The following is a 23916-nucleotide window of genomic DNA, read 5'->3' as shown; positions in this document are numbered from 1 at the left end:
GTTGAATAATCTAATCTCCAAGGTCCTCCCCTCAGGTGCTAAAATTCTGGAAAGGTTGGGGATTTGCTTGGAAGAAATATTCTGAGGTTTCCAGGTCTATCTGTAGGGCAGGCGGGCAACATTATCCCTGCGAGGTCCTGAGATGTTCTACAACTTGGCAACTATGAGAGCAAAGGAGTGGGAAGTCCAGTGAGTGCCCCCTGCTCTGCCCTACAATTTCTCCAACGGATCTAGAAAACACACCAAACTGAGTCTAGTGGGAAGATCCCAGAAAACATCCCCATAAGTCATTTTTCCAGGACAAGTCAGCATAGGGAGACAAAGAAAGACCGGACTCTGTCATGGAGTGTCCCAGGGGAGGGAGAGGCAAGAAGAGACCCCAGATGCAGCCCAGGGAGGGCTCCCACACTGGGGTACAGGGAAGGGCGGCTTCACTCTGGCTCTGTCAATTGCTCCCTGGTTCTGGGGCAAAGGGTTTGCTATTTTCTTCTCTTGGTGGGGGGGGATGAAGGTGGAGGTGAAGTGACTTGCTACGGGTCATATGGCTGCTAAGTTTCTCAGGCCACATCTGAACTCCAGTCTTCCCGACTCTAGGCCCAGAACTCTATCCAAAACGCTTAACTAAGGATGTACAAAATATTTAGTTTTTTGGTAGTGTGTGTGTGTGTGTGTGTGTGTGTGTGTGTGTGTGTGTGTGTGTGACAAAAGAATTAGAAACTGAGAGAATGTCCATTGACAGGAGAATGGCTGAATAAATTTAGGTAAATATATGATAGAATACTCTTGTGTTGCAAGAAATGAAGGGGTTAGATTTAGAGAAACCTGGGAAGTTTTATATGAGCTGATACAGAGTAAAGTAAGCAGAACTAGGAGAATATTAATACAATAATATTGTAAGACAAATAACAACTCTGAAACCCTTAGGAACTCTGATGAGTGTCAAAAACAATCATAATTTCAGAAGACTTGTGATGCTACCCACTTGTCAACAGAGAGGAAGAGAAGGATTTAAAGGGCAGGAGAAGGCATATTTTCTTAGATGAGGCCAATGTGGCTATTTTGCTCCACTCTACTATATTTGTAAAAGGGATTTTGTTTTTCTTTATCAATTAGGAGTAAAAGAGGGAGGAAAGGAAAGTGGATTTTTATTAATGAAAATTTTAATAATAATACTAGTAATTTTCAAAAAGTTAAATGATTAGCTCAAAGTAATCTATCAAGAGAGTGGTCAGAATGGGATAAAGAAATCTTTTTTTTTTTTTTCTGTGATATCCCAAATGCAATCTCCTTCAGGAAGATTTAGCTAGGGCAATAAAGCTGAGTGAATCATAATCAAGGAACAGTAGAGTTTTATAACAAGAAAAGTCCCAAGAGATTATGCACCTTGATAATGGATAAAATATTATTTTTACACACCCATTATAGGTATTGTGGTCTATTATGAGCATCAATACATCATTTTTAATAGAAAGTTTGGCAATATATGGCTGCTAGTTTTAGCCTTAAGAAATATACTGAGGCACCATGGCATAGTGAATAACATGTTGGATCTGGACTCAAGTCTGGAGGGTTCATGTACTGCCTCCAATACTCCTATGTGACCATAGCAAATCATTTAATCTCTTTGTTTTCTTATCTATAAAATTGGGGTAATAATTATACCTGTATGAGCCAGCTAGGCAACACAATGGAAAGGGCCCTGGGATAGAGATCTTGAGGCCTGAGTTCAATCTGAGCCTTAGACTCTAAGTTCTTGAGTGCTCTCAAGACCTAGCTAGCACCATCAGTTTAACTTGTAGGCAAAGAGATTTACTACTTCAAATATTTCTCAGATTACTCAAGATTTATGAGTAAAATGGGAAAAGCCTCCTCATTTTTGTATCATTGCACAAGAAAAGAAGCTAAAAATATTCACTTTATGTATGAAAAGGCAAACATGGAAAGAACTATTTGGCCTCTGAGATTCAAAAACAGAGGCATGATTAAGTTTTGGCTTAAGTTCCTATTACTTGCTCGTTCCCCTATTTTTGAAAGTATGTCAAACTATTCTAACTACCTTTGGGAAAACAGAAGCTTAAAAACAGTAATATTTTTAGCTCAGTACTCTAATTTGGGGCATTATGTATGGGATAAAAAAAGTCACTAGCTCCTTAGAGAAAGTTGCAATTTCAATGTGATTCAGTTTTTGTAGGTTATCTGGTTATATCCCAAGACTTAACTAGTTATTACAGATTTGAACAATTAAAAACCACATACAAAATATGTTTTTTAAAAGTACTATGGATCACAAGAGTCTAGTCTTGCTTCTGAAATCTAACATGCTTGAAGAAAAAAAAAGGAGGGGGGTTGATATAAATTTTATTAATATCAATCAAATTATACTGAAGCCTAATTAAATTTAACAGAGTATCCTTCTCACATGTGAATGTCATCTTTTTTTTTTTCCTTTTCTTGGTAAAAGGCCCACAAAGCAGCTGTCTATAAGCCTCTTTTCCAGTGCCTAACTTTAAAATTGTTAGTTTAAACCACTGTTATTCACTTTTTGGTTGTATTCTCACTTATAATCCTCAGTCAGGAATGCAAAGAATTATGAGCTTACTTACAATGCAAACTCAAGATCTAACTAGCCTTGCCTGGACTGGGGAAAAGATCAGGTGACCTCTTTGCTTTCTTAATCTATTACTCTTTATTTCATCCAAACTCTTCCAGTCTTTGTTTCTATTTGGTGGAATTAATATACATTCAATATTGATAGTTAAATCATAACATGGCATGCTTTATTTAAAAAATTGTTTTGAGGTCATATCTCCCCCTTTTTTTCTAAACAAGACTTGCCATCTTAAGGTTATTTAAATAAAAGTGTTTTGGAAGGGATAATTTAAAAAGAGATAGGTTAAAAAGTTAAAAAAAAACCCCAACAACTATTGTACTATATTAAGGATAATGAGGGAAGGGGAAAGAAGTTAGGTTGTTCCATTTATATCCAAATTTCTTCCTATGCTTCACTTTCAATTATTTGTTATTCAAACATATACTTAGGTAAAATATTTTTCTTCTCAAATTTTCAACACAGTAAAACTTAATGCACTTACATGAATAGGACATTAGAAATTTCAAAAGACAAGGAATAAAGATTTGAGTCACTAAATGGTTCTGAATGCAGCAGGTATTTCCATAACAGTGAGATATAGAAAAGTATGTATCTATTTTTGGAACATGGCTGGTGGAAGATGCTTTTTGCAAATGACTTGTTCAAGGAAGTTTTGTTTGGTGAATCCAAACCCCAAATTTAGAGGCACTTAGTAGCTCTAAAAATACGTGTTTTATAAATAGTTTGTCTGATTAAGTTTGCCTTGACAATTTTAAAAATAGACAATGCTACTTCTTTTAATAGCGCAAGAATGGCCTGTTTCTGCATCAGAGGTTTAACTAATGGTTATATAACATTTGATCTGATTCTAAAGTTGTCCAAATACTCTGCTATTTGGTTTGGAAATGAACATTTTTGATATCAGCTAAATCTACCATTTCAAATCCACTTTTGACCACTCTGTGAATCAAAGATATAAGTGTGAGTTTGTTTGTTAATTATCTAAGGATTAATTGTGACAACTACATTCCCAAACAGAATTATGTTGGAAAGACCTCCACAAAATGATGCAGAGCGAAATGAGCAGAACCAGGAGAACATTGTACACAGAAAAGGAAACAATGTGGCACGATGAAATGTAATTGATTTTGCTACTAAATACAATGATCCAAGACAATTCTGAGAGATTTATGAGAAATAATGCTATCCACATTGAGAGAAAGAACTGTGGGAGTAGAAATGCAGAAGAAAAACATATGACATCACTTGTTTATATGGGTATGTGATCTGAGGTTCTGGTTTTTAAAATATTACTCTATTACAAAAATGAATAATATGGAAAGAGGTATCAAGTGATAACACGTATAACCCAGTGGAATTGATTGTCAGCTCTGGAAGTGGGGAGGAAAGAGGGGTGGGAGAGAAAATGAATTGTGTAACATGGAAAAATATTTAAAAATAAGTAAATTTTTTTTAAAAAGAAAAAATGTAGAAAACTTTTTACATTAATTGGGGAAAAATAAAAGAAAAAATTTAAAAATTTTCTTTAAAAAAATTATGGTCTGGAGTTTCCAACATAATCAACCTTTTTTCTGACACAAAGCTGGAATTTTTGTCTTTTGTAATTTTCTCTTTAATTTCTTCTTTTACAATTGTAATAACTAAATTGAATTGGCATTTGCTCAAGTTAAGATAAAGTACATTATATATGTGTATATATATATATATATATATGTACATATATATATATATATTAAAGTGACCACTTTTTAAAACTTAAAGGAATGCAAAAGAAGGAGATCTCTACAGAAACTGCAAGGCATCATGGATGAAGTCTGCTAAGACAAACAACCATAACAGGGCTTCTTACAGGGAAATCTGATATATATATTAGAAAAGGTACAAAAGCCTAAATACTGAGGTCAATGAACTGGCAGTATAGAATCGGAAAATATGACTTTCCCTAGGACACAAAATTCTCCTATGCACATATCACTTGATCACAAAAAATGAAATTTCAAAAATCTTTGATCCTTTGAAAAATATCCAAAGAACTACTTTTCACTTAAGCAATAGAATGCAAAGAAATGATTAGACAATCTCAGGATGGGGGTGGGCATGGGGTGGGGTGGGGTGGATGTCAAATGGGTCCTGCCACAACTTTCCTAGCCATTGCTAACATAAAATACAGTCAAGAGGAAAAAAAGGTGAAATTCTTTTGCTAGTTGCAAATTCAAAAAACAAGTTTTTATACCAATAGTGCAAATGTTTTCATATTGCTTCAAACAGTAGTATCATTTTGCTGTTTAACTTCTAACCATAGACATTTGAACTTCAACATAGAGGCTAATGGTGTAGCACAAAATCTGTCCTGACACTAATATTAAGGTTTTCATCGCATATTAAACCAATAAATGACTGAATTTAACTTAGATTTATTACTCCCAATAAGGACTCCAGCCATGCAATTTCACAAGCCACAGAATATTTATAGCAGCAGTTCCCATGAAAGTTGAAGCAGTTACTTTGCTCTGAAGACAAATTAAATCCTCCTATTTCACATTTGGTTTACCTTTAGTTCACCCTTCCTCTTCACTTACGCTAGGGTTTCAGTATTAGGTCTCAGAACTCCTTTTACCACCTGCAACTACATACACTAAAGTAGCTGAAACTACCTAGGCAGATTTGAAGATTGCAAGGAGACTTCTTAGAGATTAGTCTTTAGCTGGCTCATGATGGAAATGAAGGATTTGTACAGAGAGGAGGAGGAGGAAAGGCATTCTGTGTGGGGGAAGCAGCAAGGCTGAAGGCACAGAGACAGAGGATATGGGAGATGGCAAGGACATCTGCTACACTGGAATAAAAGGCTAAATTTGGGAAAGGAAGTTAAAGATGATGCCAGGTGGTAAGAACAACTGATAGATAACCTTGAATATCAAACTGAGGAATTTGGATTTCTGATCCAGTGAAACAAAGTACATTTAAAAATAGACAAGAAAAGGGAGTAGAGGTAGAGAAAGGTGCTTAATTAAGCATTTGGTAAAAACTAAACACGAACTGCCTTTTGTTATTGTTAATCTTAAAAATTAACTTACAAAAAGGCAGATTCAACACATCTTCCCCCAAACAAACAACTTCTTAAATTTGTGTAGCTCTTTTATATTTACAAAGCTTTGTTTTTACAACAAACTAGTAAGGTAGATGGTTTTATCCCCATTTAAAAGATCAAGAAATTTAGTAAGTTCAGATATTTAAGCTAGCCAGATACATTAAAAATAAAACAAACCAACCCCCCACACCAGAAACATCACATATTTATCTAAATCCATGAAATTATAATAAAATTTCTGATTTTAAAAAAATTTCAGAATATAAGAGGCATTTCCAGAAAAACGACAGGGACGAGTTTAATTTTTGAAGTAGAGAAAAGTTAATCAAGAATATACTTGTGAATTCTAGTATTAGGAACCCATTTTCTAACTAGAAAGAGCCTTGGATAAGCTATCTTGTAGTATATTCTGGAAATGAATTTTGACTACATATGCATATCCTTAATATCTTGGAGTCTATGACTGGATCTGTTCTTTAAGTTTGCATTTGACTCATCTAAATGAAAACAGTCTGACCATTCAGACAAGTCAAGGAGGGACACAGAAGGATAAATCTTTAAATCAGCAGTTTTCAACTTTTTCAGAATTATACAATGGCCTTTTGTTTCATGACTCCCTCTTCAAAAATAATATACAAAGAAAATTTGAAGTAACATAATGAAATTTCTTTTTATGTGTATCTTGTGAAAACCAACTCAGTACTTTTATTTGATTCTCATATCAAACTTACTCATGTATTTTCCCTTTCCAATATTTTACAAATCCAAAAAAACTGTTTTGCTGGCATAATTTCTGTCTCTCTCCTGAAACTATTTTTTTTCTTTGAAATAGCAAATACTGCTGCCAAAAGAACCTTCTCTAAACAGAATACATTTGGTACTTGCCAGAATAGACAATGGTTCATAGGATCATAGGAAGGTATTTGAGAGGTCATCTAATCCAACTGCTTCGTTTTATAAAGAAACTAAAACCCAGAGAAATTGAGCGACCTGCCCTAAGTCACACAGGTGATACACATAGAAATCAAAACTTTGTCTCTAATCTAGTATGCTTTCCAGGAGGGTTAGTTTCTTGTCACTTACTGTCCCTTACATTTAACTTCTCCCCTTCAGCTTGAACAGTCTCTTTATTTCTATGTCCCCTTTAAGGTGGCAGTTAGTTCATCTAGCCTACAATTTAAACTTGGGGTGTGACAGCCACTTGATCCTTCTTTCCTCCTCTGGCCCAAAGATACCTGGATTAAAAAACTCTGAAATAAGCATTGCAAATTACTAAAAGGCCCAGGAATTGTCAAAGGATGGGGGAAAAATGCTGCAACATCTAGGAATGATTAACACTCGAACTATTTTTTTAATTCTGAGTATGTCATTGAGCTTTAGTAAATATGGGCCAATAATTCAAAGATCAAAGACTTTTAAGAGGTATAGGACTTCAAAAAAGAGATTCAAGTAATCTCTGCCTCAACTCCATCATGCTTGCTATAGCAGAAGATATTAAGGTAAGAAGGAAAAATTTAGAAGTCAAATGTAACTTTAATTTTATTAAAGTAATTCTCTACCTACATAATCTTTTTAGTGATCATTTCCCTCATACCAATGCCTTCTCAAAAACCTGCAATGGTGCCCAGATGCCTACCAAATAAAACAGAAACCCTTTAGCTGGACAATCAAGATTCTCTACAATCTAGTTCCGACTAATCTTTCCAGCTTTTGTTCCAGTTAAACTAGGCTGGTCTCATTTGGGCATGTTACCACCCATGCCTACCAGAAGTTCTCTCACTTGTCTCTTTCCTGGGGTTGAAACCCGTCTTCCTTCAAGGCACAGACCCCCTCAGGAAAGCCCTCTGACTCTCCTCTTTCAAGTGAAAGTGAATTCTCCCTTCCCAGCCTTCAGGTGCTTTTCCATCTGACTCATTCTTTCAGTTGGTCCACCTTATGTCCTAATTATTTATTTGCATGTTCATTGTCTCCATTGCCCTCATTTGAAAATATCTTGAGAGCAGGGACACTGTCAAATTTCCCCCTTATCTAAGGCCTAGGGCAGTCAAGGAAGTCATTCACAACCAGGCCCTGAAGGAAGAGAAGGATTTTAGCCAAGCAGGTATGTGGAGGACATGTATTCAAGGAATGGGGAGGTGGGAAAGCACAGGACAAAATTGGAAGTAGCTTCTTTTGTTGGTTGGAGGGAGGCAGGTTAATAACCAAATTATGATGAACCTTAAATGTTAGGTTGAGGACTTGGAATTTCATTCTGCAAGTCAGCAACAGGTAACTACTAAAGCATTTTATATAGACAACTTTTACCATGAGACTTGTAAATTAAGAACATTAATTTGGCCTGGAGAAAGGAGGTCCTGGATTAAAATCTGACCTCACACTTCCTGGCTGTGTGACCCTAGGCAAGTCATTTAACTCCAATTGTCTAGCCCTTTCAAGGCAGAAGAGGTTCTGCCTTGAAACTGATACTTTGTATTGATTCTAAGATGGAAGGTAAGGGTTTAAAAAACAACCACAACAAAAAAACCCTACTGTGATGGGTGGATAAACATGAAGGACAGCTAGAAAGCTGTAACAAAAGTCTAAGTTCATAAACATTTTTTGTGTCATGGACTTGTTTGACAGCTCGGAAGTCTATGAACCTCTCTCCTCAGGGCAACGTTTTAAAATAAAATAAAATAAAATAAAATACATAGAATTACAAAGGAAATTGATTTTATTGAAACATAGTTGCCTAAATATTAAAAAACAAAACAAAAAACAAGCGCAACAGATCCCAAATGAAGAATTCATAGTCTAAGTAAGTTTGTACTTTATATGGACTAGTAAAAGAGTGGAGACTAAAAAAGGTCTTAGGTGTCAAGCCTGGATCCCTGGAAGGATATCAACCGCATCTATAGAAATAGGGAGATTGGGAAGACAAGCCGATTTTGGGAGAATGAGGAGTTTGGTTTTGGACACAAGTTTGAACTATTCATTGAAACATCTATCTCCTGATTCTCCTTTTATTTAGGGGTTCCTTCTGGTTTTTCATTCTCTTCCCAACTATCTACTGTGGCTATATCTCCCAAGCCTTTCCTCGAACAACCTCTCTTGATTGCATGGTATCTACCACCTCAACTACCATGGACACCTTTGCAATACACTTAATCCTGACTGCTTTCTCTTCTGGGATCCAGACCAGCATTTCCCTCTGTACTTCAGTCTTGACATGTTCAAAACTGAATTCATTTTTTTTTGATCATATAGTTATTGATAAATGTTTGGTGGATTTCTTCCTGAGCATACTGACATTTCTATTTCTATCAATGGCACTGTTTTGACTTTTGCTTCTCCCTTTGTTAAACTGTTTTCAGTTATGTCTAACTCTTTGTGACCCCATTTGGGATTTTCTTGGTAAAGGTACTGGAGTGGTTTGCCATTTCCTTCTCTAGCTCTCATTTGACAGAAAAGGAAAGAGAGACAAACTGGGTCAAGTGACTTTTCCATGATCATACAGCTACTGAATAAGTGTCTGAGATTGGATTCAAGCCCAGGTCTTCTTCATTCCAAGTCTGGAGCTCTATCCACTATACCACCTAGATTCTCATCTCATATCAAAATCAGTTACCACCATCTAACAATTCCACTACTGCAACATCTCTTGCTCTAAGAGGGTGATTTGTCTAACATCACATAGCTAGTATGAATTGGAAGTATGGGCTGAACACAGATCTTCCCCAATCTAAAGCCATCCATCCATTATACTTCATTGCCTTTAATAATAGCTGGACTTGTGATTTCATTTGAAATTCAACATGAGAACACTCTTAAAACGCAGATATCAATCTGTTCTGAAATCAGTTTTAGAGTTCTTCATGGTTCTGAGATCATTTCTCTACACAAGAAACCAAATGTTGCCTCTTAAAACTATGAATTTTTTTTTTAAAAATCGTACTTTAAAAAAAATAAGAATTAAAATATTAAATGATAAAGTTAGGGCAGCAACATGGTACAATGAAAAGAGCACTGGCCCTTGATTTGAAGGATCTGCCCTCAAATTTCACCTCCAAGAATTAAATCTGTATGATCGCAGACAAGTTATTTAACTGCCCTGGGACTCAGTTTCCCTGACTGCAAAATGAAGATCTAGGGTTAGAAATTCTCTAAGACCCTCCCCTCCCCCCATCTCTTAGAGCCAGGATCCTAGATATAGGAATTTGAAATTGAGGTTCTTTGGAAGACCACTAGGATTAGAAGAATCATGCTAAAATATCTAAGGTACTATGATGAACACATCATATTTTGAAAGTACTTATATATACTTTATAAAAAGACCAGTAAATCCAAGTCAGCTTTTGTCATGAAATTTCCTACATGTAATAATTAGGAAAAATTCATTCTCTCAGCTTTGCTGCTCTCACTTAAGCAATGCTCAGGAATGGACTGTACCTGAATACTGCTTGGAATTCACAACTCATATTTTTTCCTCCCCAAAATCTGTTGGGGAGAAATACCCCCAAATGATTTTTTAGATAGTAGAAAGGTCAAAAATAGTTTATTTGTAAATAATTTATTTGAAATATACAAAATTCTGATTAAGGCCATCTTTCTATAAAAGTACATACATTTCAGGGACATGTAACTTTATTTTTAGGTGGTGATAAAATAGTTTTGAAGGTTCGTCGAATTACACATTGACTTTTATTACTGGAAGATACCTCAGAAGTCATCTGTTTCAATCTAGCCCTGAAAAGAAATCTTTTCTATAGTGGTTTAGATGAGTGATCTCCAGGCTACAAGTGAAAACATTCCTCCTTATGAGTGCAGAGTATCACTACTTGCTCCTTTCAAGGCAGCCCTGAGGCCCACTTTGGGATAGTTCTCTTAGTATGATTTTCTTTTTACTGTGGATTTATTCAACCTCTTTCCTGCTCTTGAGCCAAACAGAACCAGTCTAAGTCTTTTTTTTTTCTATGCCAGTCATTTCAGATACTTAGAGAGAAGTATCATTCCTCCTGCCACTACAATTTCCTCTAAGTTAAACACTGTTTCATTCAAATGATCTTTGTGAATTCAGGGCCCCAGATACTGACAAAATAGATATTTTCTGTTCTCATTTTATAAATTCTTCTTCTTTCTCATGAACAAAATTCACATTTATATAATATGCAATTATCCTTCTAACTGTTATTTGGGGATAAGGCAGAAGGCAGGAAAATAGTTGGATTGCTATGGAAGTGATTTAAAAACACATTTGCTTTGGAGAAAAAAACCTAAAAGAACCACAACAAAAAAACCCTAATATAGGAGTACAGAAAAAACGAGCAGGACAGTTTTTCCAAGATAGCAGGCTGTGTTATGTTTTATGGGAGAAGTGGGGGGGTTGGTCTTCAGACACTTTTAAATAAACACTTTTTAAAAGGTGATTAAGAATTTTAGAATATTTATGACTTTAAAAACTATGTAAGTATACTCTGGGACTAAGTAGCACGAAGTGCAGTAAAAAGAGAATGTTAGAAATTTGGAACAATGATCTTCCCTAAAAGTCAGAATGGAAGATTTTTTTCACTATAAAGAACATGACACTCTGCTAACAGATCCATTAAGCATTTCAGCAGAATAGTGGCTCATGTGTGTGTTAACACTGCTAATTTTCCCTGAGGATGGCTACATTGAGCAGAAACTTTCTCTCTTGGCTATTTTAATTTAATACCTTATTTTTTCTTATGCTAAAACATCAGTTAAGAGCCTACCTGACGTTTTGGAGAATTTGCTGTGCTGGGATTGACATTCCGCAATGCCTAAGAGTAAAAAATAAGATGGATAAAAATTACTTGAAGCCACGTGGTTTGGCTGTGCAGGCTGACTTAACAAACACCATCCGGTCACATCTCCATAGCACAGAATTCCCATGATAGCCCAAGAGGAGACAGGTTGAGGGAGGTAAAAGCCAATGGAGCCACCACATTATCAAAACTAAGAAGTTTTTATAGCATCTGAGGAAAGGACAGGGAAAAAAAAACCAACAACTTGCCTTTGTTTTTAGGTACAAGAATTAAACTGCCACTTGGTAATCATTTTTATGGACTTTCCCTTCTAAGGTTAGCAATGATCATAAGATCATAGATTTAGGGTTAGAATGGACCATGAAGGCCTTTAAGTCCAACTGCCTCATTTTATAGATGAGAAAGCTGAGGCACATAACAATTAAGTGACTTGTCCAAGGTCACATAACTAATTAAGTGTCTGTATCAGAATCTGAACTAAGGTCTTATTTATTCCAAGTACAGTGTCCTATACATAACACCATCCTGCCTAATTTCCTATGGCTGAGTCTGGTTTTTAAATAGTTTTAAATAGTTGCTGAAGGAGAATAGAAAGCATCATTGATATTTTAATTAGTGTTCTTATTCATGGAAAGGTTTGAAACTTCATCACATAAATTAAAAAACAACTCCAACAAGTAGACTATTAGTATAAGAGGAAAGAGTAACTATCTTCCCTCTTTTTGTCCCCTCTTTCCCCACTCCCCCTATAAGAATTTAATATGGAAGGTGATAATGAAGAAAATAAGGTTGTTGTTACCTTTAAGGAAATTAAATTACTTTTTTCAGGATCCAACACCCTGAGTAATAGTGGAAAGAACAAGGTTAAGAAAGATGTTCTTGAAGGAAGGAATTTATAACAGCAATATTTTCTCACATAAGACACAGGCTAACCTATTATTGACAGTAAATGACAGCCCACTTTTATCTTGCAAAAATTGTCTAGAAAGGAAAGCATTAATAGTATTTTCAAAGGAACATATTCAATAACTGATATTTTCTCCCTACTTGGTTTACTTTTAAAGGCTTTGCTTTTCAAGGAACTAAGACTTATAAAATGGTTCAAATGGTATATTTCATATAATAGGCTTAAAAATTTTTTTTTTAGCCCTTACCTTCCATCTTAGAATCAATACTGTGTATTGGGTTCCAAAGAAGAAGAGTGGTAAGGGCCAGGTAATAGGGGTTAAGTGACTTGCTCAGAGTCAGACAGCCAGCAAGTGTTTGAGGTCACATTTGAATCCAGGAGCTCCTATCTCCAGGCCTGGCTCTCAATCCACTGAGTCACCTAGTTGCTGCCACATAATAGGTTTTTTTTTTTTGTTTTTTTTTAAAAACCCTTGTACTTCGGTGTATTGTCTCATAGGTGGAAGATTGGTAAGGGTGGGCAATGGGGGTCAAGTGACTTGCCCAGGGTCACACAGCTGGGAAGTGGCTGAGGCCGGATTTAAACCTAGGACCTCCTGTCTCTAGGCCTGACTCTCACTCCACTGAGCTACCCAGCTGCCCCCACATAATAGGTTTTTAATAAATATTTTAAAAAATGAACTATGCTATCCAGGACCCAGGAATTACAAAATGAAAAGCAATCAATGAAAAAGGATAGGATTATATGGTAGCAAACTATTTTCTCCATCATGAAAACACAATTATAACCTTGTTGGAATTACCTTTTATTAATATTATAGCATCATTTAATTGAAAAGTTACTTTTCCAGATGAGTAACAGAAAAATCACATTTAGGGAAATATTTAATCTTGTTAACTTGCTCCCTTTTTCCATCTTATTAAGAACAGATGGAGAAACATTCCACCGAAAGTACTTCCTGACATCACATGTTGTCATAAAGTTTGCCATTCTGTTAGTTATCTGCCTGCCATACTAGAAACACATTAATACTGTGTTTCCCCTTGAGGAGAATTCCATTTAAGGTGATTCTGTCTGGTGATTAAGTCAACACTGTTCCTACAAAGTAAAAAAAAACTTTTTAAATTAATTTCACCTATAAAGTAGTTCTGTGTCATGGACTCCCCAAACATGATATCATTGGATGAGGTTATAGTGTATTTCTAATTGATAGTGATGCACTGTAAAAAATATCAGGGTATTATTTAAAGAAAGAATAGAAAAAAATGGATGAAGTTTACAAATTCTTAGCCTGTGTAAGATAATAAAAAGGCAGCAGTTTAACCTTGGCTTTGTGTAACTCTGCAGTAGATGAGTAAAAAGAATTTAAATTCTGAGAAGAGAAATACTGTTCTTGTGGACAGTAAAGGCTGAATGTCACTTTTTGAAAGAAAAGTGATGGGAGGAGCAGAGAAAAATTCTAAGTTCTCTGCTACCTTCTGCTTCTGGAGGGAAAACAATTTGAAGGCACTCTGGAATCTTCTGGCATTTGAGATATAATGTTCTTTAAAGAAAAATCTGAATTTTTTCCCACAAATGCTGAGAAGTAGAGCAATATTTAAGATGATGTGTGCATGTCAATCATAGGGAAATAGGTGTTTCTGCCATTACACGATCAATTCGCTTGAAGAGACAGATTCTGCTTTTCATAGTCTCAGGCTCTCTCTATTCAGTCTTCAGATATGGAACAATACTCATATGCTACCTGCACTCAAGAAAGCAAGTTTTATGAGATTCTCTAAGACAACGAGCTCCTGGCCACTGCCATGGCGTAGATGGGACTAAATCCAAGCACATCTATATTGTCCAAAGAAAGGTCTTACAAAGAAGGGAGGAGAGAAAGGAGAGTATTCTTTCTGTAACAGGCGCAAGCATTATTCAAACTGCTAAAGGCTAATCATGCCCAACACCAGAAAAAAGGGGAAGACTTGTTTCTAACCTGTGGCCTCACCTGCCGAAGCAGTTCTTGGTGCTTTAGTCGAAGTCTCTCTTTTTCCATCTGTAGCTGTTGCAGTCTTATCTGTTGCTGCTGATTGGAACTACCTCCACCCAGTACACCCCCTTGAGGACTCTGGGGAGCCAGCGGTGGCGGCTGCTTCACAGGAGCACTTTGACTGATTCTCTGGTTCATAGCTGAAAAGGATAAAAGAGTGATCCTGAAAACTCTAACTAGGGAAAGGAAAGGAATGTTTCAATCAAAATCAGCTATGCTTCTAAGGAAAATCTAGTGGAATGTGAGTTATTGATCTATGACCATAAAAAGGACAACATATATACCATTCAATTCAACACTGACTCAGTGGAACCGAGAGCTGACTTTTGTACTGCATTAGTCTGTGCTGCCATTAATTTCCCAGCAACTGCAGGGAATAAGCCTAAGGTTTTATCATGTGAGAGAAAAAGAATAAGTTCGTCTTTTCCACTTAAATGCTTTCTGACTCTCTCTCCCCCTTTCCTCCCCCCACCCTTTATTCTCTGACAAGATGAAGCTGAATTCTTAACTATTTGATCTTACCTCTGTTTTAGGAAAAATGGTTAGAATAGTCAAATAAAAACAAATAAAACATATTAAAAATAAAAAATATATCTACATCATGCCCTACGTAACAAAAGACACAGAACCAATTCACCCTTTGCTGTAGTTTCTCACCTTTGGGGAATATAGTCAAAGGAAGTAATTGGAAAGAAGGGGGAACTATTTGTACCAAGTTTATGGCTAAATTCAATATAAATATATAACAGTATGCCATTTTTATGTCAAGAAATAACCTTTATACATATAAAACAATGTTACATATGAGAAACTAGAAACAAAAGCTCAGCAGTTGGGGAATGGTTACATTGTGGTAAAGGAGCATAACTGAATACTATATACTAATATAAGGAATGTTAAATAAAAGAACATTTAGGAATGTAAAAAAATCTATGGAATGAAAATAACTAAAACAATCTAAATATACACTTTATTAAAACAAAGTAAAACTGTACCTCAAATTTCCAAATTCTGACTTGGTTAATAAAAACTCCATTTTAAAAGCAATTAATTCAAGAAAGTTTCAACTGTACATGGTAAGAGACTGAACTGCCCTACTATTAAAGAACAGAAATATCTGTATAGAGTTGAAAATGTTTGATTCATGATACAAGTTCATAAGCCACTGAATTATAATGAAATATGATTATCTTCTTGATATGAAATTTGTGGTTCTTTTGTTTGTTAGACTCTATATTAGTTAATAACTGAGACCTGCATTAACATTATTTCCTTTAAAAATAAGTTTTACAATAGGTATAAAAGATATCACAGAACGAAAAAACAAAACAAAACCTTTGCAAGGTAGTGAAAAGAACTTCATGTTAAAAAGGAGAACTAGGAGATGGGGAGAAGTAATGTAAGTGGGGATAATATAACCTTTCAAAACTCCTCAAACAAATAAAAGGCAAAAATCCCCCTTTCTTGTGTCAAAGAAGTACAATCATGCAGTACAAGCCCATATATGAGCCATGCCTGAATATTTATATCTTATTCTGCATTTCGTGTCCATCAAACCATGAGTTAAATAGAATGTTGGTTTTTTTTTTTTCATTTCTTTACTATCACAAAAAGTACTGTGCACACTCTCTCTCAATGGAAAGATCAGAAGAATACTTCATCTTAAATTCAGAAAAGCATTTCAAATTTCTCATGCTCTTTGAGGACAAGATACTTTTGAGGAGAATATGGACTGGATGACTGTACAGTTAGGTTGATTCAAGGCTGTTTGAATAACATCTAAAAAATGTTAATGAATACACTATCATCAACCTAGGTAGAAGCTGTATTTAATAAATGCTTGGATAAAGGCATTGAAAGCATATTTAAGAAAATTGCAATTGCACAAACTAGGATGAAGAGTTAATAAACCAGGTGATAGTAAGTAAAATTTTACAAACATGTTTTTCAAAAAAGGGGCTTTGCGATCTTACAGGATGGGAAAAAAATTGGCCTATGTTTTATGTAAAAATAACTAAGAATCTAATTTTATTTGATCATAAGTTTGATAAGAATAACTTCATTTTAAGAGTTTAGAAGAAGTTTTAGAAACAATCTGGTGCAATAATTCCATCTACAACATCCCTAAATGGGTTCAGTCTCTCCTCAAATATTTCCAGTGATAGAGAATTCATTATATCACTTCCATTTGGATGTAACTTTGTAAAGGAATTCTTCCTTATTCAGACAGAGCTAGAAAGGTCTACATGAACTGATGCAGAGTAGAATAAATAGAACCAGGAGATCACTATTTACAGTTTACAGCAATATTGTAGAATGATTGACTGTGACAGGCTTAGCTACTCTCAGAAATACAGTGATTCAGGATAGTTCTGAGGAACATATGACAAAGAATGCTATTCACCTCCAGAGAAAGAATTGTTGGAGTTAGAATGCAAATCAAAGCATACCATTTTTCATCTTTGTTTGTTTGTTTGTTTGTTTGTTTTATTTGGGGATTTGAGTTTTATGAGAGCATTCTCTCACAATGATGAACAACATAGAAATTTTTTTTGTGATAATACACATATAACTTAGACTGAATTGTGTGCCAGCTTTGGAAGGGGAAGGAAGGGAGGGAGACAGTTTGGATCAGATAACTTTGGAAAACTTATGTGGAAATTTATTGCGTGTAATTGACAAAATAAAATATATTTATAATAAAAATTAAAATAATCTAAAAGAAAAAAGGAATTTTCTTTCTTACGTTAGAGTTGAAATATGCTTACTTATAAATTTTATCCACCAGTGGCTTAACTGTGACCATTATGTCTAAAAAAAGCTAATATAATCTTGAATTTAATTAATAATCAAGTTTCCAATAGTAGAACATAATACCACACTACACTGTGTAAAATTACATCTGGAGTATTATATCTATTACAGATCCCAAGATTTTAAGATGTCTATTCATAAAATATAACATGTCAAAAGGAGGGCCAACCAGGAAGATTTCCATATGGAAAACATGTTGTATCAAAAAAGATGAAAAGAATTCAGGATGCTTATCCCAGAGAAAGAAGATTTTAGAGAAACATTCATTCATGTGAAGGATTAGCTATGTGTTCCTCCAGATGATGCAGTGACAATGGATGAAGGTGTTAGGGAGGAAATTTCAACTCAATATAGGAGAACGATTTCTATTATTTAGAGCAGTGATGGGCAAACTATGGCTTGTGGGCCAGATGTGGCTCCCTGAAATGTTCTATCCGGCTGCGCATATCAATCCTTCCAAGATGGAATGTTTATGTGCCAAAGAGGGGAAAATGACCAAAATTTGTCCCAAATAAGTAATGCAATCTGTCAGTCATATCATATGTGCACATTTAATTATGTTTACTGCAAATGTTTCTATCTATAGGATACAAATAGTCCTTTAAGGTGTATGTATCCACAGTTTATTTTAAGTGAGTAATTTAAAGGCAAATAAACCTTATTTGTCTCTTGGGAGTTAGCATTTGCCAGTTTCCTGAGGCATCCTTTTCTTTACTTTTTTCTTGTGTTAAGCATTTGAACAACACATAGGGTTGGTTATGCACCCACATAGGGTATATATAGGAAAGACCTCACAGGCAGGCAAGAAACAAAACAGGCTTTGTTTGGGATGGCAGAGAAAGAGATGGGCAGCTAGGAAAGTAGAGATAATAGCATTATCCTTTATTCCTTTTATATTTAGCCACTAAAATACTTATTTTTACAGTTAAATGAAAATTGTTACTTTCTTTTGTCCAAAATTTGCTTAAGGTCCAGTTGTCACCTATTAAGATGTTAAATTAATTGTACTTTTAATTTGTTCATAATTGATATTTTAAGCAATAATTTCATTTCACTCACTTTACCTACAAATATGCTCAGTTGATAAAGCAGTGAATATAACCAAAACATATGGTTTTTAAAAAATCAAAACTACAGGATCATCTGTACATTAACCTGGCCAACAACTAAGATGATGATGACAATGTCAGCTTTTATGTAGCACTTACTCAGTGCCAGGCACTGTGCTGAGCACTTTACAATTATTTTTATCTTAATAATTTTTATAATTTATACAATGATCTCACTCAATTCTCACAACTACTCTGGGAGATCAATGGTATTTTTATTCCTATTTTACAGATGAGGAAACTTACACAAACAGAGGCTAAGTGACTTGTCCAGAATCACAAAGCTAGTAAGTTAAGAATCTAAGGCTGGATTTGAACTTGAGTTTTTCAGACTTCAGGTGAAGTGCTGTATTCACTGCACCGTCTCATTGCCTCCATCTATCATGATGATGATCACTGCTAGCTTTTATATGGTGCTTTAAAGTTTACAAAGCACATTCATTATTATTTCATTTAATTCTCATAATAAAATAGGGATATAAGTTCTACCATCATCCCTATATTTATAAATGAGGAAATTGAAATGAGAGGTGAAGAAGCTTGCCAGGAATACAGAGCCAGAATATATAAGGCAGAATTTGAACTCACATCTTCCTGATGTCTGGTCTAATACTTTATCCATTGTTGCATGATGTAATATATTAGTGACCAGTTTATGAGTAAAGAACCCTGGGGAGTGCAATGGTGTGGTCTTATTAAAAGGGGGTTTATAAATGTGCTATGAGTAGCCATTAGCAGAATTAAGTTTGAAACCAAGTCTTGCCTCTAAATTCAGTCCTTTTTCAAGTGCATCCAACTTCCTCTCATAGTGTATTCTACCAATCAACAGTACTATAAATATATATTACAGGACTACTATAACATGGGAATCTGAGAAGGTTTTTTGACTTTTAAAAGGGGAGCACCTACTTGAAAAGGTTAGGAACTGTTTTTTTTTTTTTAAACAAAAAGTGAACACAATAATGAAAATACATTAGAAGAACAATGATGAATACAGTTTTAATCATAAAATGATAATCAGATTACCGCTAATGTCATTTCTTTCTTTTATTATACTTTATTTACAAAGTCAATTCGTAATTCCTAAATCTTTTAAATTAAGAAAATCCACCAGATTTCAGATCCCAGACATTACTTCTAGGTAAGGTTTGAGAAATGTGCCACTTTTCCTCTCTCTCTCCTCAGCACTTCAAAATTATACTCTCATGTTATTATGCTTATAATTTTTACTATATTCCACAGAAAATAGAATTATCTGGCCTGAAAAAAGATGGAACATGTATAAAATGTATTCTAAAGCATCTTTCATTCCATCTGCTACCTACCAATGTCAGCTATACTTTATATGCAGCCTCACTGCTCCTCATCCCAGCTCTGCCTATGAAAAACAACTTTTTATATTTTTATTATCTTATGAATAATCATAAATAGTTCATCCTGTCAACAATCAAATACCCCTTATTATACAAAAATGTTCAGGTGTATCTCTAAGCATTTAAAAAATAAAACCTTACCTTGTCTAAGAATTGATACTAAGTATCAGTTCCAAGGCAGAAGAGCAGTGAGGGCTAGGCAATCGGAGTCAAGTGACTTGCCCAGGGTCACAGAGCTAGGAAGTGTTTGAGCCCATATTTGAGCCCAGGATCTCTCATCTCTAAGCCTGGTTCTCTACCCACTGAGCCTCTTAGCTACCACTCTAATCATGGTTTTAAATAATATTTATATGAATTGCTCATGCTTATACTTCCTTTAATGCTATTTCTGGAAGAAAACTCAAGAGGATTGAAACTTCCCTTGTTCTTTCTCTACCATTATAAGCTAGTACAAAACCATGAATAAAGGATCCACTGGCATTGAAACAATTGTGTTTAACTGCCTGTTCTATAAAATAAGCATTAAAAAAAAACTGGTAGAGGTGGCTACTCTAGCCCATTCCTGAAAGAATCTAGAATCTGTAGAAGTAACTCAAGAGAAAATACAAGGTGATAGACACGACTACTCTCATGTTCACAGATGTAGTTCTAGGTCAAGCATCCAATAGACAAGCCATCTTCTATTCTCTTCTACTTTTTCCTACCTCAATTAAAGAATTAAAAGTATCAAAGTTTTTTGACAGTTCAAAGATATTGATTAATACTGACTATTATTTACAGCCATCTAGAAACATACTTTTTCCATTACTAGGTTAAACCAATAGACACTGATGAGAACTGTTTGTGGTTTAAGGAATTTCAAATACTATGAGATGGATGGAGAGAACATTTTCTTCTCATCACCTCATTTAGCAGTTTGGGTCAGGACATGGGTTGCTAAATGAGGTGAGGGGGAGAATGTGTTCTAACCAGTTATCAGTTATATTTCTCAAGAGAGGGATGATTTACCTCCTAAAAAAATCATTAAAATTCACTTTAGGAAATTCAGGTAAAGAAGCTAATTAGGGCAGTTCCTTTAAGACAGGGTAAGTTAATTTTTAAAAGATATTGATTACAGAAAATCCACAATAAATTAATGAAATAGACATTTAATAATAATTATTTTGAAAGTAGTCTTTTTGAACTTCCAATCTCTTACAAATTTTCTAAATTGTTCATATAATCTTTAAGTTGCTTAGAGATGGGATTTTCCTACTGTGGGGGGAAGGCAGAGAGAATAAGTATAGCTTCAAGCTGTACTGTTCTATCTGATAAACACCAATAAACCACAGGATGACATATCTAGAGCCAAAGGAACTTGAGAAACAATTTGACCCAATTCTCTCATTTTGAAGAGTAGAAAACCGAGGGGTGAGAGGTTAAATGACATACTTAGGGCCACATGGTTACTGTCCAAGTAGGATTTGAACCCCAGTTTTCCTAACTTTTGAGTCTAGTACTCTACCCACTACTCTATGTTGCCTTCACAAGAAATGAACATTTATTAAGCAGACTTTGTTTTAAGAGGTCCTGGCAAGTATTGGTAGTTAAAGAATATTTTATTATTATTGAAATAAGGTTTGCCCTGAGGGAGTTTACAGTGTAGTGCAGGAGTTGGCAACGTATGGCTCTTGAGGTGCTGTTACAGGAGCGCGCACTGTGAGCACTGTATGGCTCTCACAAAATTACATTTTAAAAAATGTGGTGTTTATGGCTCTCACGGCTAAAAAGGTTGCCGACCCCTGGTGTAGTGTAAGGGATGATATGCACTGGGCCTTTATTTTTCCTTAAGATTTGTTCTGAGACCTACTTTAGTAGCTGCTTGTGATAAAAACTCTTCTATAGTCATTCATAATAGCAAGCATAAACAGAATTTCTAGCCTAAACTGAGGAAAATGTTTTTAATCAGCATACTGCATTTTTGTTTACAAAAACATATGCTGAATAAATAAATCCTTAAATTACCTTGTCAGATGGCCAGGAAAAAAGAACAAAAATGAATTTTAAAACATCCATTAACAGAGCTTTTTAAAAAAACTCTTTAAAGGAGGGCACGTCCATTTTATTTTGCCCATTTAGGAAAGCATTATAGTTACTGTTTTTTCATTATATATGGAGCACTAAAGCATTATAAAAAGACTCCACAAAAGGGGAATATTTTGTGATTTTTTCCCCCCAGCAATTTTTCAAAGATTAAATACTTCAAAACAAAGTTCAATACAATTCAATTCAAATACATCCTTAAATACTTCAAAAGATAATATGATTGCAATGGTGTGGGTACTCTCTCCACTGGCAAAGAGTACAACCAATCTGGGCCTAAACTTTTGAAATGTTGGCTAACTTAATGGTGATAAAACTTCCCAAATTAGGTAACCTGGTTCCTCAGGTGACAAGGAAAACAATACATCATAATGATCACATTCAGTTTTTCCAGTTTGATTTGGTATGCCATATCTTAAACAGATAAACTTTGAGGATTCACTGTCAGCTCCAGGTCACGATGAGGCATCAAAAAGTAGAACCTAAACAAAGCTTTCTAATATACATGTATGCCAATATACAACTAAGAAGACAAAAATTTTTTTTAAATGAATCAAATGAAAATATATTTTTCAAAGAAATCAAAGTAGTCTGTAGTTCCTTTCTCTATTCTGCCCCACTGTTAATAAATTAAGTAAGCTAGTAGTTGAAAATTTTGTCTAGTGATTTAATTACTTTTTAGCAAAAGTTCTAAAAGACACTCGAGTATTAGATATATAGCTTAGTTGGGCAAATGATTACAAGACTCCATCCCTCACAATTTATTCTTTTAATCATTTCTTTTTTCTCTATGGAGGTACATACCTAAAAGCAATTTTATGATTATCTTCATTTGTTTACCCTTCATGAGAAAGGGAACAGCTACTTTCAAGTTGTAAACTATCTGCCAGTTCAGTTTTAGCAAAGAAAATTTTGGGAATAAATTGCTGACTTGAAATGTCTATTGATTTAATTGAAGTCCTTATCTCCTTGTTCATAATGGAAATAATTTGATTTTGGAAAATTAACTCATTTCTAAACAATGTTAACTTTATTCTATAAATTCAATGATTGCCCTCCTACCTCCCTCCAAGGAAAATGTGGTATAGACACAGTAACAAGAATTTCATCTATAACGCTATAAATCCAGGGGTAACCTTTAACTGTGCACCCAACTCTAAAATCATATGGTTATTATACTACAAATGATTATGAAGTCAAAACTTTTTATTTAAGTTTAAAAGGGTGCATTTCAGATTCTTTTTCTTCTAAAGAAGCAATACAAACAACTCAAACCCCTCTGTAGGACGAGTACGGATGCTCCAATCCTATTAACATTTAACATATTTAAAGACTTTTACCATGATGATATGAATTCCTAGGATTATAAGGCAAAATTATTGTAGCCAGTATTTCCTTTGATACCCAGTTTATCTGTCTGTCCTTATATGATAATAAGTCTAATCTACCTACTGAGGGATTCCCTCACCTCCTTTTCAATAGCAATTCCAAAGTGGTTCTAAGGAAAGCTAAACTAAAAGAAAGACAGAAAAAATGGCTAGGAAACCTAAGTTCATTCAAACCAAAAGGCCCATTTTATCTTTACTCTAAATTGACTTGTTCAGGTATCTTTTTTAGATATTTGATCAATAATATTCGATTTTATTTTAAAAATGAGGACTGAATTTGTCATTTTTCAAATCCTCAGGGGTTTCTCCTATTCACTATTATTTCTTTAATGGTTCTGCAATGAAACTGAGGGAAAGAATCAGAGAAAGGGAGATAAGAGAAAAACAGCAGTTTGGGAGGAAAGAAAGTTAGAAATGTGCACCAGGAGGTCTTAATGGAATAACATGGACCTCAAGTTCATTCAAGGTATTACATGAGGGGCTTTTAAGGCTGTGTTGCATTTTTGCAAATGTCAGCATAAATAAGATAACATTTTTTAGTAATTCTCCTATGGGATGGATGATATTTAGTCAGAGTTTAGTCAGACAACCTCTAGGAGAGTCACAGGATCAAAGAATCTCAGAGTTGAAAGGAATCATGAGACTGTATATAATCAACCCATGCATGAAAAATTGTCATCCAACTTCTACGGAAGCACCTCCAGTGAGGTTTGATACCTCATACCTAATTAAGCCTAATTAAGCATT

General features: G+C 34.8%; 1 protein-coding gene across 8 annotated transcripts in view; it reads right to left on the bottom strand.

Moving 5' to 3' along the window:
* Positions 1-23916, bottom strand: part of YAP1 (Yes1 associated transcriptional regulator) — a 160983-nt gene that overhangs the window by 14632 nt on the left and 122435 nt on the right. For 2 of the 8 annotated variants that reach the window (XM_044668499.1, XM_044668503.1), the window contains 2 exons: positions 14350-14543; positions 11432-11479 (listed from right to left, as the gene is read on the bottom strand). In XM_044668499.1, coding sequence (XP_044524434.1) covers positions 11432-11479; positions 14350-14543 — 242 coding nt within the window. The remainder of the gene's footprint in view (positions 1-11431; positions 11480-14349; positions 14544-23916) is intronic. The other 6 variants (XM_044668500.1, XM_044668504.1, XM_044668501.1 and 3 more) reach the window with 3 other exon arrangements.

Source organism: Gracilinanus agilis, chromosome 3 (genome assembly GCF_016433145.1).
Source record: "Gracilinanus agilis isolate LMUSP501 chromosome 3, AgileGrace, whole genome shotgun sequence".
In the NCBI taxonomy this organism is placed as follows: domain Eukaryota; kingdom Metazoa; phylum Chordata; class Mammalia; order Didelphimorphia; family Didelphidae; genus Gracilinanus; species Gracilinanus agilis.
Note: the sequence above shows the minus strand (reverse complement) of the source record. Positions and strands in the feature narration are given on the sequence as shown.